Source organism: Aythya ferina (assembly GCF_964211825.1).
Source record: "Aythya ferina genome assembly, chromosome: 3".
NCBI classification, from domain to species: domain Eukaryota; kingdom Metazoa; phylum Chordata; class Aves; order Anseriformes; family Anatidae; genus Aythya; species Aythya ferina.
The window spans coordinates 93276997-93291307 of NC_140298.1; the positions used below are offsets into that span (position 1 = coordinate 93276997).

General features: G+C 38.3%; 1 protein-coding gene across 5 annotated transcripts in view; it reads right to left on the reverse strand.

The window, feature by feature from the left end:
- The window catches only part of PRIM2 (DNA primase subunit 2), a 106804-nt gene that overhangs the window by 9535 nt on the left and 82958 nt on the right, over positions 1 to 14311 (reverse strand). For 3 of the 5 annotated variants that reach the window (XM_084515967.1, XM_084515966.1, XM_084515969.1), the window contains 2 exons: positions 13746 to 13872; positions 11980 to 12062 (listed from right to left, as the gene is read on the reverse strand). In XM_084515967.1, the coding sequence (XP_084372093.1) occupies positions 11980 to 12062; positions 13746 to 13872 (210 nt within the window). Of the gene's footprint in view, positions 1 to 798; positions 894 to 5517; positions 5546 to 6682; positions 6841 to 11979; positions 12063 to 13745; positions 13873 to 14311 lie in introns of those variants that run through there. The other 2 variants (XR_014691995.1, XM_084515968.1) reach the window with 2 other exon arrangements.

Genomic DNA, 14311 nt, shown 5'->3' on the forward strand with positions numbered 1-14311 from the left:
AGTGGAGAAGAGTACTCCATCGAATCGATACTGCTGACACGTAGCGTTACCAGAGTTGGCCCTGAGGAACCTAAAACTCTTAAGGAACGATTTTGCAATTTCAATCATCACTTCCCACCTTCACTGCACTTTCACCAAGGACCTACTGTCCCCACTCCCTCCAGTCTCCTCCTCAAACCTCCCAGAGGCTGCTATTCTGTCACCACACACATTTTTTTTCCTTTTTTTTTTTTTGCTGCACTAATACAAAGACACACGCAGCTTGGAGTACAGCTGTTAGGGGAACCCCTATCTTCACCTCTCTGTTGAAGTTGGCAATTAGGCCTTCGTAGCTCTTCTCACCACTGCCAGTGCTCCACAGATCAGCATGCAGGCCAGAAGAGAGCAGGGACTTCCATGCAATCTCTCAAATCAATGTACCTGGTTGCACCAGTAGGTGCACTCACCTTGCATTATTCCTATTCCTTTCCCCTCTCCATCACATCACCTCCTCATCTTTGGCTGTTTAGCCAAATTTCAGCCAAATTTGACAGGTAGAGATGACAAAGCTAGACAATTCCTACGTGGTGATTAAAAACTGTGGCTGGGTGGAAAAGCCAGACAAACATTTGTGACTCAGTCAGGGAACAGCAGTTGTAATTCAGCTCCCATCCCTTCTGAGAGGCACACAGAAGGCAGCCAAAGCATAAATCTGATAATTGGCACATAGCTTTACATCAGTCACATCACATGAAAACAGATTAACTTTTTTTTTCTGTATATGATGGGGTTGAGAAGTAAAGATTACAATCAACATACCCGAAGAAGAACAGCTTTAGTAGATCAACTGGGTATTCTGAGACGAAATAAAGAGTTAATAATGGCAGCAGCAGAACCAGCTAGGAAAGAGTGCTCTGTGGGAGAGGAACAAGCAATGCTCTATTTAAATAAAACAGAATTATCATTCATAATAAATATTATCGTTCCTACTACGATTGTGCTCGTAATGAAAGCAAACTTGCAGCTGCTTTTTGCTGGTGCTACCCAGAAACAGACCTCCACTCAAAACTACCTTAATTACCAGCAGCAATCTTTTGCCTCCACATATATTCAGACATTTACACTAAATTGCTTTATTTTGCAAGTAACGGTACATACTCAAGGACTCCTTTTGTTAGTTCTTATGTGCCTTTTCTTTCCCCGCCATCTGCAACTTGCTTTTGTGATGGTGCTTTACTGACTACTAATGAGGTTAAGATGATGTTTGGCAGCTGCATGCAGCCACCTGCTTTATGGACCTTCAGCTTTTACAGCTAAGATGCTGCAGAGCTGGGTAGTTTGAGCTCTGCAATTATCCATTGTTAATTTCACTTATTCAAAGTTAGTTTATTTTATCTGAAAACGGCTGAATTACCTTATATTTTCCAAAGCCGAAGTCCTTCTGCTGTAGATTCAGTTAAGCGTGACTCATTTCTAACCTTCATTTTATTTCCAAGGTGACTGAAGATATGACGGGGGGCAACTGCTGGAACATATCTGAACACATTCACTTTTTCTTCTGTTTCAGGTCAGTTTGTGACCACCTGAGCATCAGTCCTGCCCCAAGACTCCACACTGCACTTCACAGAAAAATCTCTTCTCCATTTTTTAATACTTCTTTTATATTTTAAACCGACTGCCAGCAATTTTTGAAGGTTTTTTATGTGTAATGTAGCATAAATTTTCTCACATTTAAGTTCTGTTTTCCCTCTAGGACTCCCTCACAGGCTGGAAGACCATTGCTACATCCTTGCTAGAGCTCCTGTTCCTCTTACACTCTGTCACTTGTCCTTTTGCAGTCAAAATACCTAATCTCATGGCACTCAGCACCACACAACAGCTCGGCTTCTCCCCTGCCACTTGCATCCCAACCATGAAGCAACAAAACCTAATCCAGTATGTTTTGCAAAGGTAAAAATAGAAGGCAGTCATGACCTTGATGGAGGTATTTTATTAACACCTCTTTTAAAATACCTGTAGTTTTCCCCCCTCCATTTTTAATGTACAGGCTTTCCAGCCTTAAGTTCTTGTTTTATGTATGACAGTGGGGAACTCATTAAACACTTAAGAATAAATGAATGTCTGAATGAGAAGAAAACATCAATATGTGACTATATTTGTTGCAGCAATCCCTGGGCAGCTTCTTTAATGAAGACAGACATTAATTTAAACCGAGTTAATCATCTTAAAAGGAAACAGCTCTAATGCCAGTTGTGTTTGTTTGCTTGCTTACTTTCTCAAAGTTTTACACAGCCTCCTGCTGAAAGATAACGGTGTGAACATCAGGTGCATTAACCCTTCTGCATTTGAGTATTTCATTTCTCCGATTTCAAAAAGTTTTGAAAGAGCACGTTGTATAATGTACATTTGTAATCGGAAATTTGGGACTATGTTTCTGTGACACATTTTCATTTAACTTGACAAATCCTGTACGAGTTCACAGCCACTTATTTTAAAAGCCAGTGCTGCCTGTTTTTAGACTTGATAGATAACCCATGTTCCTGTATAGCAAGGAAAAGCTCGGTCAAAGCCTGGACTGTTATCTAGTGTGAAAGCAAGCATCTGAAATACTTCAAAATCAAAACACCTTACAAAATAAAACTTTTACTTCATGTGCATTCTAAGCTTGCAAAGCAGCAGTTTCAAGAACAATGACCTAAGACAACTTGCTTCATACGTATTGTTGTGTTTTCATGTCTACCTGTATTCTCATCCTGAACACTGCATTTAAACCTTTGATATCTTCTGTGCGATTCCTTGTTCCTCCTTTCTGTTCTAAATAAAAATGTCATGAGCAGTTTAATACTCCATAAATTGAAGCTGCTGAAGTGTAAAGACAGATCCTAATTCTGCCCCCTCATTCCTGCCATCTCCATTTTAATGACAGGCTGAAAGTGAATCTCAGTCCTCTTCCCTTTGCCCAGGTTGGATAATTTTTTGCCCAGGTTGGATAATTTACAGGTGGATATTTTTTTCATCTATTTTACCATGTAGTCATAAGGCCGGCATGAGGGAAGGAATGGAAACTCAAGAAGCACAGACAAACAGAGGGTAAAACTGCCTTCCATAGCAGCAGGACTAATTTAGGCTAATAAGCACGTGGTTCTGAAGTCTAAGATTTGACTAGTGAATTTAAATACTTTAAATTGAACTTGCTGAAACTAATGACATTCTTCTCCAACAGTGGGAGAAAGTGTGCTTTTTACTCTAATTTTATTATTATTCGCCCTAACCAGCACGTAATTCTATTATTCTAAAAGACAAATTTGATTGTGTGCTAGTGGAGGTTGCCCAGAAAGGCTGCGGAGTCTTCCCGGAGATCTTCAGAAGCCACCTGGACATGGGACTGGGCACCCTGCTTGAGCAGGGGTTGGACCAGATGCCTCCAGAGGTCCCAGCCAACCTCAGCCATTCTGTGATTCAGTCATAGACACTCTCATACCTACTGACCATGAGTTTTTATTACATTATTCTGGTGGTTGGAACATCAAATCCAAGTTTTAAAAAGTGTATTTTCTAATCCAACCTTTACTGGTTTCCAATATAATAAAACATCGGTCTTAAGTACTTAAAACCATGTTCTACATATAATGAAATCCATGCATATACTGACTACGCTGTATTCTTAAAGCTTTTTGATATCAAGCAGATTAGCTATGCTCCTCACTGTGTTTCTGTACCTTTCTTGCATTCTCTTAAGTTTTCTCTTTCTATGCTGTTTCACTCACACAAGCCAGTTCATCAGTCCATCAGTTCGACAGTTACTGTCAGTTACCGGTCCTTCAACCAGATTTTAGAACAACCCACTCTTATTTCATTACATACACCCTTTTTAACAACAAAAATCTCACCCTCACCTGCCAATAGCCATATGTACCTTCTCACTTCTAACATTTGTTTCAACTTAGCAGAAAAAAAAATGAAGATTGGGAAAACTAAGTCTGAAATGCTGTCAACTGAAATGTTTAGAATAGCTTTAACCCATGTCATGAAATACTTAAGACATTAGGTTATGTCATGCTAATACTCTCCATTGATGGTGTCAGTAATACTAACACCACAACACCAACAAACATAGACAAGAAAAGCCAAGGAAGTTGATCAAGACACATTTTACCTGAATGATAAGAATAGAAGAGAGTTTTAATATTGGAAAACAAAACTTACGTAGTATTGCCTAGATAGATTTGTATTTGTATCTGTTCAGCTTATACGCCAAAGTAGTCCTAGTGAAATCAATAAGCATGCTCATGCTTGAAAACTAAATAAAGACAAGGCACATAGTTTAGCTGAGGAACCACAAGTAAAGTACAGTTTCAAAATACCATGACTACAGAGTAAATCAGATAAAGTATAATCTCAGATGAAATGCGGGAGACATACTCCTAACATAAAGCTCTTATTTTCAAAATAATGGAAAGGCTGAATGCTGTCTCCCATCAATAACTGGTCACCGTATATGGAAAATATATGGAAACTTTCATCATTCATATTTACACAAATCTAGACCAGATTGCCACAAAGATTTATTTTCACTAACGAGGTTTCCTTGACATAATCTTATTCTCAGACTCTTAAACTGTCCACCTGGAAAGATTTAATCGTTTCGAAACATTTGCAAATTTAGATGTAGTAAAGACAATAACCAGCAATTCTGGAAACCAAACAAGCAGCCTTAACTCATCTTTTGAGAGATGTGAATGATGTACAACTTCTAGATCAAAGGTGTAATGCTTTTTAAAAATTTCTTGGCAGCCAGTATGTAAGGATACCCTATTTTAGGACTTGAATTTTAACTGGTTAATTTACTGGGGAAGAATCCTGCCACAAAAAAAAAATCTCACAATATCTGTGCTCTAAGTAAAAATGTGAATATTTGAAAAGAGTTAAATTAATAAAGTCCCATATGATATCATCATTAATTAAATATTTATTATAGCCACAAGTCAAAACAGACTTAATATTGCAATTGCTAAGAGAATTTTTGAGGAACTTTAATGCACCAAACTCCACTGTGATAGCAAAACCAGTCTCACATGAGATTAGTCTGTGTCAAGAGTATCAATGGTTCTTGTGGTTTTGTTCCTGTTTTTATAAATCTCCACAATAAATAATAGGTTAATAACTATTAGTAATTCTTACTTGAATGATATCCTCAAAACTCACAGAAACACTGCCAGCACTAACTGTGGTTAGGGCAAAATTCTTCAGCTGCACGGGAAAACATTTTTACAGCTAGGAATGATCTGAAACTTTTCTAATATTAAACTGTCAGAAGGGGGAGTGTGATTTGCCCAGCCATGGCTTAACTAATTTATACCTCTCCCTTTTAACACTCCCCAATCCCCCAAAACATCAAACTTGTCAGAAAACATTGGCCAAAGTTCAATGACTCATTTAGAATCTTTAATTTAATCCAATTATGGAAAAAAGCGGCTTTTTAAATTAAGAGAATAATTCTACTAGAAAGAACATTCTTTCTTCTTAAAGTTATCTATCTTCTGTTCATTTACATCAGCATTTTTTCCTAAAAAAAAAAAAAAAAAAAAAAAAGTAGTAATTGGAGCAAAAGCAAAAATGAGTGTAGGTCTCCTGTTTCTCCTTACTGCAGAACCACAAGTTTTTATCACCTTTTGCTATTGTGATAGCAGTGAATTGGGAAAAAGACCTGAGCAATTTCTTCAAGAATATATATTTTTAAAACAAGTCTAAATCAAAGCCTATCACCACTATTTTTCCATTTGAGATATGTCAGCAACGTATTATAGTGCATTTAACATAGCACCAAAACAGACGCGTTTATCTTGCATATGCTTTAATCTTCGTATTCTTCAAATTGATTAGTTTTTCTCAGAAGCGGTTTTATAAAGATTTTACCTGATTAGCAGTATACCAAAAGACAGAAATGAAATGTAGTCCAAAATATAATGCAAATACTATGCAATCACACATTAGATTGTCAGCTAACCATATTACTCCTCCAAGAAGCAATTTTTAAACAAACAAAAAATCTAATTTCACAAATACAGAAATAGTTTATCCTAAGGAAAATGTGAACTAAATACAAGTCAAATAATTTGGTTCTTGGAATAAACATCAGGATTAATTCTTTCTGCTTCAGGGTATATAATAAGTAGGCAAGACCTGGGAGTCACTTTCTGTATTACTTCAGAAAGATCATTTTTTTCTGAGATTGTCTCTGCTGAAGACAGCCTCAGAAAATCCAACCTGAGATGGCTGGCTGGACCAAGGTACCTCGCATCAAGCAGATTTACACGTTCAAATGTCTCCATCACTACCAGCTCTGCTACAAAAGGACTGCAATGGAAGCAACGCTCAGACTGACCACCGACTCATGTCAGGTCTGGCAGTATTTACTCTGCACCACAGTCCCAAAGTCCAGCTTTTCTGTTTCACACCTTGCCTCACAGTGCTTCAGGAAAGCACTGTGAGAATGGCTTTTGTTCCCACCACAGACCAGCTGATTGCTTTATTCATATGAAAAACCTCAGGAATTTCCTGGTCTTATGAACCTTTTAGGAAAAAGGGTACTTCTTATCGCAAGAGTATGAAAGACAGCCCTAGAAAGAGAAGATTGAGAACAGCACAGGAAAACCAACCTTCTGAGTAAAATCTCAGCCATACAAGCATGACAACAGCTTACCTTCTGGCTCGTACAATAGCCATAAGGAACAAGCTTCTTAAACAAAGACATGGATAGTAATTCATGGGCTTGAAGTTAAAACAGATGAACACTCTGAAACAGCAGATTAAAATCCCAGAACTAAACTCAAGTTGGAGCACAGGTGATTTGGAAAGAACCTATAAAACAGAAGGCATAAACCAGATACAGGATGGGAAATGCATCCAAACGGTTGCTGCTTGCATTTATTTCTGAAAAAACAACACCCACCTGCAGCCATCTCTGAGCAACTTGGGATCAACTAAGACAGCAGCCTGGTGTTCATTTCATGATTCAATGACCTCCTCAGATAAGCTGTGAAAGTTGCAGGAGAACTGGGGAAAAAACTCACTGATGTGGCTGTTGGTGTACTACAAATCCACATCTGATGGTCTAAAGCACTGTTAACTCACTTTGTGGAAGATAAACCACCACCATCCAGGAGCCTACATCCCCTTGTTGAACCCAGCATATTCAGGAATAAATCATAGTTCTTTGTGTTGACAGATGGCAAAAGATTATTGAAGAGAAACACTTCAAACATCAAAAGAGCATGGGATGTAACAACCCCTGGGACCCTAATCAGCAAAAAATGTACTGAAGATTAGCTTGTCACCAGGAGCTCGATGAACATTAACAAATGTTTGAACAAATGGGAAGGAATCACACCAAACAACAACAGTTCTGATCCAGATCACTGTGCATGAACTGGAGATAATAAGGGTTCAGCAGACAGCTATAAAAAAGTAAGAGTCCCCCAACTAAGAACTGCAAGCCTCCATGCACTGCTGACAAAGATGTCACCTAAGTCTCCATGAAATTCAAACTTTAATATCTATATTCATACTTGAACAAATTAAAGCTAAGACAGCAGCTCTATTTCATTTTGGGTACAAAGTAGCCACTGATGGAAAATTCTTTGTGCGTGGCCTGGGCTGCCACAGCTTCTCTGGCACCTCCTGATGAGGGAAGCTCATATTTAAGGCAGGCCTGATGAGTTTCCAACCAACCTTAGTTTCACAATGAGAAGTTAATCTCAGTAGGGAACAGAAACTCTCGAACTGTCAACCCCTTAAAGCAAGCTTCTGCGTTCAAGAGAGAAACATCTCCTACCGAGACATACTCCTCTCACAAACACCATTTACCCAGGAGAGGGAGTGCCCCGGAGCGTCAAGTTCAAGAAGAAATACAGGACAGTATGTCACAAAATGCTTGGTGAGCATGTGAGAAGAACTCTAGGCGGCAAGCTCGGCAGACCTCATGCCCCTGTACACAGAGATGCTGCCTGAGACCAAGCATGGAGATGCCTTTTGAAAATCTCATCTGTTTCCATGACAATGGCTGCATAACAGATTCACACATTGTCAGATAAACACAGGAAACATTTTACAGCACAAACCATCCACCCAAGAGGTCTCCTGGGTATAAGCAGACACATTCTTAAAAAGAAGCACGTCTTATGCTGATAGCATGTAAGGAATCTAGCTCTGGAAACATTTTGTTTAGGTGAAAAATGTATTAACTGAAAAAAAAAAAAAAAGGTTAATCTCACGTTAGCTTGAACCAACTCTTATTTACTCAAGTGTTCTCCCAGCTTACATCTTGATGGTGATGCTGAGGGAGTATCACTTGCTGCAGTGGTGATAGTTACTACCTTGTTTTTCAGGTTCGTAGTGATGCATCCTTCCCTCTACTCCTCAGAGGAGGCTGCAAACAGAAAACCTTCTCTTTTGCATAGGGTAAGGAGCTCATAGCTGTAGATCCTACTAGTTCTTGTGATAATCCAATTAATTCTCCTCACACACAGCACAGCGGAGAACGATTCCTTGACCTCCACAGGGATCTGCTAAGCCACTGCATTGCTAACCCCTTCTAGAAATGGTAGGAAGGTTACTTATTAGTTGAACCAGTAAAACTCTGAATATAAAAAGAAAGAGCTACTTCTGACATTGAGAACACGAAGTACAGATAGGTGTTTTGGGAAAGGGAGAAAATTTTAATACTAGACTTGTCTGGGGAAGTGGGGATCTGCAGGACCTTGGTAATGGAGCGGGTGGATATCATATTTGCATTACTCATTTCAACCAAGCAATGAGGCCTTTGGGGATGAATTCTCATTGACATGCTGACTTGCCCTCAAACAATTTTGTTAACACATCCTATTGATCTGGGTTAGATTAAAAAAAAAAAAAAAAAAAATCTGTTATGGGATAATCCCATTCCCAAAAACTCTCCAGGAGGTCACTGGATTGGATCACCCATCAGTGGCTGAGAAAGACAACTGCATTAATTTGTCTGCTAAATAACGAGAGACCTAATAATGAATTGCTGACAGATGGGTGCCACATCCACATAAAAAGAGCAACAGACTTGTATGAAGTGCAGTCGTTTTCTAACAAAAACAGGTATCATGTCCTTCCACGTGTGGAGGCAAAAAAAATAGCTGAAACCGTAAAAACTGAGGGGTGGCAGACAATGGTGTGCATGTGCAGGGGCAGGGATAAGGGGGTGGGAGGTAAACCTCCAAAACTGAACTTCCAAACTGTCAAGCACAAACCTAGCTAGCTGCAACTGGTATGAGCCGGTTGTGAATTTTGATAACATTTGAACTAAACAGAAGTGACATGTTCCAATTTTCCAGTTAATAAAGAGACATGACACAGAACCACCAGTTAGGAAGCTGATTGCATATTTTGCAGGCAGACTATTATGATGAAGAAAAATAGGGACTTGGGAATGCAGAAAGAAGAGGGTGAAGACCCTGGGAAATTGGGGATTATTCTAGAGATCAAAGATGCATGGTGATAAATGCCAAATAATTCCCTGGGATCACAGCTTGTAGTGCCTGAGACTCTTAAATGCAAGCAGCTACAAAACCGGTATTGACGTGGCTTTCTGCCTGATCCTCCCAGACCAGCAGTGATTTCCCTGACCTGACTAAATACAACACCAGAGTGGGGAGCAAAAGAGGGCTCACATGAGATAATCAAGCACGGGTATAATTCTGATCTCCTTGACTCTGAAAGGTTTCCAGATCCACTACAGGTTATTTACCGTGTCTCACCTGTGGCACCAGCACACACATCAGCTGATGACTCTACTCCTGTGCACGCTGTCATTAAATGGATGCGAGAGACTTCGTACACTGCAGGCACCTGAGTCCTGGAACACTGATGTACAACTCTGACTCCTCTCAACTTTGCTGTCCTCTGTGTGAGGCCACTTTAGTATCCTCTCAGCCCGGAATAAGGCATTGAGTACTACCATAAACCATGCAGAGAGAACTGAAAGAGCACCGCAATACGTGCATTGATCTGGTTTTGACATCACTGAAGGGAATTTTTCAAATTGTGACAACCTGCTTGTCTAGAACACACAAAGCAGCAGAAAAAAATGAATGAAGACATTTAAAGACAGCCAAAAATTCTGAAACAAAGCAAGGAACAAGTGTAAGAAGAGATGAGCCGCAGGAAAGACACTGTTTATTAAAATATGTAGCTGAAAGGTCAAGCTCTGAATCATTCATTAAAAACATAAATCTGTTGAGTTTTAAGAAAGCTCTGACTGATCTGGAGCTAGCAGAATGTCTAACAGACTCAACGAGTACATACAGTTTGAGTGAATGTCAATTTTGAGGCTGAGACACTGGAAAAGCAACTATATCAGAGGTTTCAGAGGATCGACAAACCATTCACCCCTCCTAACCATTCACTGCACTAAAGGAAGAAATCATTTCTGACTCCACTGGAAGGTCAGCAATGACCACCAGCAGTGGAGAAGACTCTATGAAGTTGCAGTCTGGACTGAAGGACTTTGAGTTATTGGTCACATGCAATGGGGGGTAGCAATTTTAAGATAGGTAAAAGCTCTTGGAGACAGATGTGAAGCAATCCTCATCCTCCTCCTGAATATCTCAAACTGACTGATGTAAAATATCAATTTCTAAAAACCCAGGCAGAGCCAGCTTTATTAGTGGATTTTGTTTTGTTTTTATTACTAAGAGTGGCCACTGCAGAGCCCTGTACTCTCAATGCACTTAAACTCACCTCACAGAGTTCCTAGACAGCACTGTGTCCTTTTCCAGCCACTGACAGAGATGGTTTCTCTTACTCAGTTTTGATAAGAAAATTTAAGATTCGTAATGAGTCCCAATAATACTTTACAAACAAACAAAAAATTCACAAATGAGCTAAGGAATCATGTTAAATATAAAGATGTTACACCTCATTGTGCAAATGCACTGAAGAAATAGCCTCAGCTGAATCCTACCCATGCATAGCAAAAACAGGAAATCCATACCAATCTTTCCAATGATTAGCAGGATAAAAATCTCAGAGCAGCATGATTTTTGATGCATATAAAAGAGAGAAAAAGCCAAAAGGTATCTCTAGCGCCTGTCAGATATATGAATGACAGTTAATACGGTCCAGGAGAGAAAGAAAGGAAAAAAAATCCAAGAAAAAAAGTCTGGGGATTTCTAGAATTTGAAGAATGACTTCCCATGAACAATACAATCTTTTAAAGTGTTCTCTTTTAATCTATATCCTGATTACTTCTTCCAAGGGAAATTACTTTAAATGAAATTGCACATTTTTTTCTAACTAGTTCAACACTGTGTTGGTGCCTGACCAGCAATGGTGATAAATCCACATGAACAGAAGATATTTTTCTACAGACTTAATGTAGATTTCAGGCAGTTAATATACATGACTTTTTCCTGAACTGTCTCAGCTGAGCTCTAACCTGTATGTCTCCCTCCAGTGAAGACGACAGCATTCTATTATATCCTTAAACCTCCTGCAAGAAAAAATGAATGGGAGGTCAAGGTCCTTCAGTACGCACATGAAAAAGTTCCATTTTCTGCATTGCCCTTTGTATACATGGCAGGTTATCAGTTTACTGTTACCTTTTAAAAAGCTGCTAAAATGTGTTAAATTTCACTAGGCATCTCACAAGCTGTTGTTGTCTAGGGGAAGTCAGCACAATGGATGCATGGGTTGTTTTTTTTTTTAATGTTTATTATAGGAAACTGTGACTAACATCCACTATAGTAATAAACCAACTCATAATATTAAGCAAAAGAAAAAGGTGATGACAACAGTCAACACATCAATGGGAGCACTGAAGCAAGAAAGACAAGATTCTGGCTTAAGCCTTCTTTAAGAAGAGATATTTTACAAACATACTGACAAATTGTATGCAGGGTTTCTACACCGATATAAAGTACAAAGGAAAAACAGGGCCTCATTAAAGGAAGTTCCAAACAAAAAATGCCTTACCTGAGCTATTCCACTGGGAGGGATCTTGTATGACTGCAGCTTCTGCTTCAGTAGCTCGGGCTCACTGTGGCGGAATGGGCACCCTGACAGTAAAAACAAGGAAGCTCACAAACAAGGTTGTTTACCCAGGAGTTAGCAGAGTAACACACTCAAGAGACCAACTAAACTGTTTCTAATTGTCTAACAGCTTATTAATAAAAAAGTTAATTGCCCATATGTGCAATTGCTTACTTTTTCCTTCTTTTTTTTTTTTTTTTTTTTATTTTTGTAATTAATTAGTCCACTGCATACTTAGTAGGGCACCAGACTCTCAAAAGTGACACAAAATATCTTAACATAAACAGGCCACAGTTCTCATTCTGTGACAGGAAAAGAGATTTTTAGTTCTTTACTGACAACGATAGCACTGGTACATTTAAGAGCTGTGAAGAAAAAAAAAAAAAAAAAAAAAAAAAACAGAAAAGACAACGATAGTTAACTTGTCTTTAAAGCACAGTTCCTTCTAAAATATTACTTTAGAAAGTTCCACCACCTTGAATAACAGTTTGTTTGTTTGTTTGTTTTGTCCCAGAATTAGTTCTGAGCGACAACTGAAGAAATAACTAGAATAATAACACTAGAATAACTGAAATAACACTGCTGCAGCTTTTCCTTCTTTACTCACATCAATATAGGAAGTTTTAATGTACCCCAACAAGCTTAGGAATTTCTGTTCACTTTAATTCATATCTCAGAACCCCTCCAATTGCTTTCCTTTTATAACATCTATATATTTAAAGTCTCCTTGCACTGTGCAACACAATACATATAGAGCCAAAAGCTATCAAATGCAATCTAAAGAGAACACTTGAAGACCTTGATCTTGAAAACAAATACGTAATTTAAGAGGTTACAGGAGTAACATGACAGACACAATGCTCAAATTTGTCAGACACTTTGCCAGATAATTTGTCAATGGAAAACTATAATGTTTATGGAAAACATGATCTTACTCTGAAGCAAGAGTTTCAAGAAGCAAATTCCAACTGTAAATTCTGTTTGAGTAAGGACACAAGTTTTACAAAAGTGATTTTTCAAATTACTTCTGTATAAATGATATTTGAGCCTAATATTACGTACCCTATACAATCACTACTATGACCTCTGTTTGTAAAAGGATAAGCAATGAAGTTTAGCGTTACAAATGATAGCAAAACAAATTGCTTAAGTATTAATTTCTTCAAAATGTTGGAAAACATTGTGAATTTAGTCCTTGTTAGGCTTCCCTTTGCAGTATCTAATGTTGCCTGGGATGTGTGTAAAAGCCATCACTTCTACAGTGATAACTTCAATGCTGACAGTCCTTAAGAGTTACAAATATCAATACCGGGTCATTTATAAATTTACACTATCCTACAACTAGAAATGACAAATCCAGAAGAGCCCTGAATGTCCTAAACTTCCGAAAACCAAATGAATTAATATAAGTAGAACAAAGTTGCCAGGTTGAAATCAAAGCTTTAAAGGAATTTACCTTTGTTTTCTGACACACAAAGCGGGAAGAAGGGTAGCGAAGGAAAAAGAACTAGAGTACAAAACAGAACTTCTGTTGACTGATACTATTAAGCAAGTAAGACTAATCACAAGAGTAACAGAGAACAGCAGTGACTATCTTGGTTAGTAGTCCAAACTCACTACCGCTGGAAAAAAATGAAATCCATTTGACTCTCTTCTTTAGCCAAAGAAAAGGCTAAAGATTTCCTTTTCTCTTTGTTTTGAGAACTCACCATGATAATCGCCTTGACTCGGAGGATTGGACATGATAATCTTCATGCAGCTGTATGGGGTATAATCCGTTCTCTTTCCTTCTTTCCCATAGCTGTGGCGAATGCTGTAAGCATATCCTTTGTCAAACTAAAAAAAAAAAAAAGTATATATACTTATATCCTGTGCCAGGTTCTTCACTCTGCTAACAGAAATGCTGGATTATGAAGTCAATCCTCCAAACCTACTCAAATCGGGAAAAATTAAAACAGATTTGTTTGCTGCTATCTTTGATTTTTATATTACATGAAGTTGTATATGCACATATACACATCTTACATACTCATCAGAAGAGAAATAAGAATTAAGATCTTTCAAGCTGACACAGTAATCATTACAGACGATTCAAAGATCAAAATTGTGAACCCCAAGATGTTAGTAAATGGTGAAGACATGGCAATTAAAAACCTTTCATAAATGTCCATAACATAATTGTTTTATCATGGAAAAATAATAGAAATTCAGATTTCCTTACTCAGGTTCGCATTCCTGTTCCCCCAAAGCATAATGCTTCACCTATACTTTGTTT